The following is a 4853-nucleotide window of genomic DNA, read 5'->3' on the forward strand; positions in this document are numbered from 1 at the left end:
CAAAGCAGTTTTCCCCAGGTTCTGGTTCCTTCTGGTTCCTTCCGGCTCTCTGAACGCACGCCCCCGAACTGGCCTCGAGGGCCAGCGTGGCTGTCGAGCAGTACTGCACGTCTCAATCACCGTAGCCTTGTATAATTACAGCAGCAGTTTTCTAGCGTTAAAGGGCTGCTGGACTAGCAGGGGGCTGCCGATCTGAACTTGCCCCTTGAGTCACTCCCTCCCTCAGCAATGGGAGGCAGATGCCACACTGCACCACCCTGAGTCACAGGCATGTTTCTCCCTCTCCCCTCCCCCTGGAGACCAGAAGCTGCTTCCCACACTGTGCTCATCCCCACCCCAGGTGGTGAAGCACTTGCCCAAAGCCCACATCCTGGCCTGTGCTCCGTCCAACTCGGGGGCCGACCTCCTCTGTCAACGCCTCCGGGTCCACCTGCCCAGCTCCATCTACCGCCTCCTGGCTCCCAGCAGGGATATCCGCATGGTGCCTGAGGACATCAAGGTACTTGGGGAAGGCGGGGGACCAAGCGGTGGCGGGTGCTGCTCTGGGTAGACGCTGGGGCCAGGAAACTAGGAGACCTGGATTCTGATACTCGCTGTATGACCTTGGGTGGGTCAGGACTACTCTCTGGGCTTCAGTTTCCTTGTGTGTAAAGTGAGAGAGGTAAATAAAATTGCCTGAGGGGGGGTGCCCAGACCCAGAGCGAGGGTGAGAATGGAGGTGGAGGCAAGCTGACTCCCCTCCCTGCACGACCCTCAGCCCTGCTGTAACTGGGATGCAAAGAAGGGGGATTACGTGTTTCCTTCCAAGAAGAAGCTGCAGGAATATCGCGTGTTAATTACCACGCTCATCACTGCCAGCAGGTGGGAAGTGTGTGTGTGTGCATCTCTTAAATTGTGTGTTAAGAGGTAGTGGGCTGGGGAAATGGGGAAGAATGGTGCCTGGGGAGTTGGGGGGAGGGCCAGCTTGGGGGAGCATTCAGGTTCGGTAGTCACGTGCCTGGATGTGACCCCTGCCTGGCCTGACACCTCCCAGGTTGGTCTCGGCCCAGTTTCCCATCGATCACTTCACACACATCTTCATCGATGAGGCTGGCCACTCCATGGAGCCAGAGAGCCTGGTGGCCATAGCAGGTGAGGGGCTCGGGGACGGGGGTGCTGCGAGTGTGTCACCCCACATGGCATCGGGGAGGTCCCACCACACACCTTTCTCACGCTACCCATCTCCCAGGGCTGATGGAAGTCAAGGAAGCAGACAATCCAGGAGGGCAGCTGGTGCTGGCAGGAGACCCTCGGCAGCTGGGGCCTGTGCTGCGCTGCCCACTGACCCAGAAGCATGGGCTGGGGTACTCACTGCTGGAGCGGCTGCTCACCTACAATGCCCTGTACAAGAAGGGCCCTGATGGCTATAACCCCCAGTTCATAACCAAGCTGCTACGCAACTACAGGTATCCCGCACCCTCTGTGTCATCCCCTGCCTTCACACCCTCTGCAAGCGCAGCTGGCGGCTCCATCCCACCGTCCTCAGAGGCTGCGTGATGCAAAAAGACTATCAGCTGGAAGGTGGGAGTTCTTCTCCCCAGTCCCGTCCCTGCTCCTCCAGTTGCTTATCTGTACCTCAGGGGATGGTCAGTGGTTCCTAGACACCGGAATATATCTGACGCTGGTCCCAGGTGAAGTTTCTAGGCGTCCGAGAAATGAGAAAAACAGGGACAATGTATTTTTTCATAAACCTAATGGTTATTCGAGTTAAAGAGCTATGCTTCCTTTAGTCAGTGAGTTCGTATATCTAAAATGCTCAGATGAGTTCCTGCATCTTTAGTTCCTTAGATGAGTCCACTAGGAATTCAATAAATGTTAGCTGTTGTGTTAGTACCGCTGATATTTTTGGATTTAGCACATTATCTCATCCAATAATGGCGATAGTAGGTGATTCTTGCTTTTGTATTGTCCTTCCTTGACAAAATTGAAACTTGAGAATGGGCCCCTGATTTCTTGGTGTTTTCATTTAAATTTGACTGGTCTGTGAAATCTGTGGATTGGATGTTCTCAGGAGCCACATTTGGTTCTGCTTTCTGTGGTTAACAGTGCCCAGCAGCAAAAACTGTAGCTGAATGAGTCTGCTATGCAGTGGGCAGGAAGACAGGAGGATAGTGTGTGTGAGCTCCAAGCAGGTGGAGCGGAGGTCCTTGAGGGCGGGGCAGAACTAATCCGCCCCCTGGTCTTGCTCTTCCTTCCTCCTGCCTCCCAGGTCTCACCCCACCATCCTGGACATTCCTAACCAGCTGTATTATGAAGGGGAGCTGCAGGCCTGTGCGGACGTTGTGGACCGAGAGCGCTTCTGCCGCTGGGAAGGTCTGCCTCGACAGGTGAGGCTGAGCGGGGCTGGGGCTCAGGCTCCTACCCCTGTACCCCCGCCTCCCTCTTACTGAGGGTGCTGGGTAGCAGGAGGCTCTGAGTGGAAGCCATGAGCCCCTCCCTTTGTCACCTAGGCCTGGGATCCCCCACTCCTTGGAAGGGTTTGAGGGTGGGAGGGAAGGGAGGCAGGGAGGTCCAGCTGAGGGTTTCCCCTGCTCCGTGTCCAGGACTTTCCCATCATCTTTCACGGCGTAATGGGCAAGGATGAGCGTGAAGGCAACAGCCCATCCTTCTTCAACCCCGAAGAGGCTGCCACGGTGACTTCCTACCTGAAGCAGCTCCTGGCCCCCTCCTCCAAGAAGGGCAAAGCCCGTCTGAGCCCCCGAAGCGTGGGCGTCATCTCTCCATACCGGAAGCAGGTCAGGTCCTCAGTTCTCATCAGGGCTGGGTCCCCCCAGATGGTACCTCCTTAGCCAGACCACTAGGCGGAGGGTCCGGCTCAGGCCTCCGCTGGCCCCCTATCTCAAAAGAGCGCAGAGGTCAGCTGCATCTCCCTCTTTGCCCCCCTGCTCCCTGGCCTCCTGCCTGGCACCCTCTTGCACGGGTGTAATGGCATGAGAGAAAGGCACCTGTCCCCATCTTCCAGGTGGAAAAAATTCGTTACTGCATCACCAAACTTGACAAGGAGCTTCGGGGACTGGATGACATCAAGGACTTGAAGGTGACCCTCGCCACTGTCTCACATTCCCTCCCTGACTTCTGTCCCCGTCTCTTCTCCACTTCCAGACACCTCCTCGGGTCCCTGCCCCACTGCTGCAGGCCAGCCCAAGTCCCTGCCGCACCCTCGCTGCCTGAGACAAACTTGGGCTTTCCCCATGCCTCTCACTCCTGGAGATCCCAACTTGTAGGTCTGGGATGGGACCGGGAAGCCCGCATGTTTAGCAAGCACCTCACGTGATTCTTATGATCAGGCTGGTTTAAGGTCTCTGCCCTAAGAAGAAAGTCCAGACTCCCCAGCCTGCCTGACCTGTCATGTGATGATGTCCCCACTCACCTCTCCCACCCTCTGAGTCAGTCGGCAGCTCAGTTCTTTCTCAGATAAGAATCACCTGGAGAGCTTTTAGTGCTGCCAGCGCCAGGGCTCCACCCAACCAATTAACACGGCTATCTGGGGGCAGAGCCAGGGCATCAGGTTTTTTTATGGGCTCCTCAGGTGATCTCTCCCGTGCAGCCAGGGTTGACACCCAGGGCTTTGAGAGTTAGAGGCCTCTCCCATGGAAATTCTGATTCTGGAGGTCTGGGTTTGGGCCTAAGGTTATTTTTTTTTTTATTTTTTTATTTTTTTGCGTTACGCGGGCCTCTCACTGCTGTGGCCTCTCCTGTTGTGGAGCACAGGCTCCGGACGCACAGGCTCAGCGGCCATGGCTCACAGGCCCAGCCGCTCCGCGGCATGTGGGATCCTTCCGGACCGGGGCATGAACCCGTGTCCCCTGCATCTGCAGGCGGACTCTCAACCACTACGCCACCAGGGAAGCCCCTAAGGTTACATATTTTTAACAAGTACTGAGTGATTATCTTCAGGAAAGTTTGAAAAACACTGCTGAGTTATTGTTCTTTGCAGTCCTGTTTTCTTTGCTTAGAACCCTTTCGAGCCCCCATCCCTTTAACTGGATTCGGCCTTCAGGTTTCAGCTTCCATGGCACTGTCCTGTCCTCTTTCCTGCCCAGCAGGACACTGGCTCACTCCACGGTGACAATTGCCCTCAGTCTCACTGAGGCGAGGCGGGGCTGGCCCCTGGGTCCCCCACTGCCTCCCTCCCCTCTAGGTGGGCTCCGTGGAAGAGTTTCAAGGCCATCCCTCCCCTCTAGGTGGGCTCCGTGGAAGAGTTTCAAGGCCATCCCTCCCCTCTAGGTGGGCTCCGTGGAAGAGTTTCAAGGCCATCCCTCCCCTCTAGGTGGGCTCCGTGGAAGAGTTTCAAGGCCATCCCTCCCCTCTAGGTGGGCTCCGTGGAAGAGTTTCAAGGCCATCCCTCCCCTCTAGGTGGGCTCCGTGGAAGAGTTTCAAGGCCAGGAGCGCAGCGTCATCCTCATCTCCACCGTGCGGAGCAGCCAGAGCTTTGTGCAGCTGGATCTGGACTTTAACCTGGGTTTCCTCAAGAACCCCAAGGTTCGGGGGCTGGGGGGTGGCAGGGACTCCTCCTTCCTGAGGGCTCTTCCCTGCTGTGACCCCAGCACTTCTTCTTATCAGAGGTTCAACGTGGCTGTGACCCGTGCCAAGGCTTTGCTCATCGTGGTGGGCAACCCGCTCCTGCTGGGCCACGACCCCGACTGGAAAGTGTGAGCATCCCACCCGCAATCCCTCCTCGTGGCCACAGCCCCCAGCCTAGGACAGCTGTAGTTTTATGAAGCACCCTTGGGGCTCAGTTAATCTTCCAATCTGTTTATCTTTTTTTTTTTTTTTTGCGGTATGCGGGCCTCTCCAATCTGTTTATCTTTTTT

At 56.5% G+C, this 4853-nt stretch overlaps 1 protein-coding gene across 2 annotated transcripts in view; it reads left to right on the forward strand.

Moving 5' to 3' along the window:
- The window catches only part of MOV10 (Mov10 RNA helicase), a 24164-nt gene that overhangs the window by 18486 nt on the left and 825 nt on the right, over positions 1-4853 (forward strand). Inside the window, exons 11-19 of one of the 2 annotated variants that reach the window (XM_024764856.1) lie at positions 341-499; positions 758-861; positions 1034-1131; positions 1229-1445; positions 2249-2366; positions 2583-2774; positions 3002-3076; positions 4396-4521; positions 4603-4691. In XM_024764856.1, coding sequence (XP_024620624.1) covers positions 341-499; positions 758-861; positions 1034-1131; positions 1229-1445; positions 2249-2366; positions 2583-2774; positions 3002-3076; positions 4396-4521; positions 4603-4691 — 1178 coding nt within the window. The other variant, XM_024764857.1, reaches the window with a different exon arrangement.

This window comes from Neophocaena asiaeorientalis, unplaced genomic scaffold (assembly GCF_003031525.2).
Source record: "Neophocaena asiaeorientalis asiaeorientalis breed wild unplaced genomic scaffold, Neophocaena_asiaeorientalis_V1.1 scaffold62, whole genome shotgun sequence".
Taxonomy (NCBI): domain Eukaryota; kingdom Metazoa; phylum Chordata; class Mammalia; order Artiodactyla; family Phocoenidae; genus Neophocaena; species Neophocaena asiaeorientalis.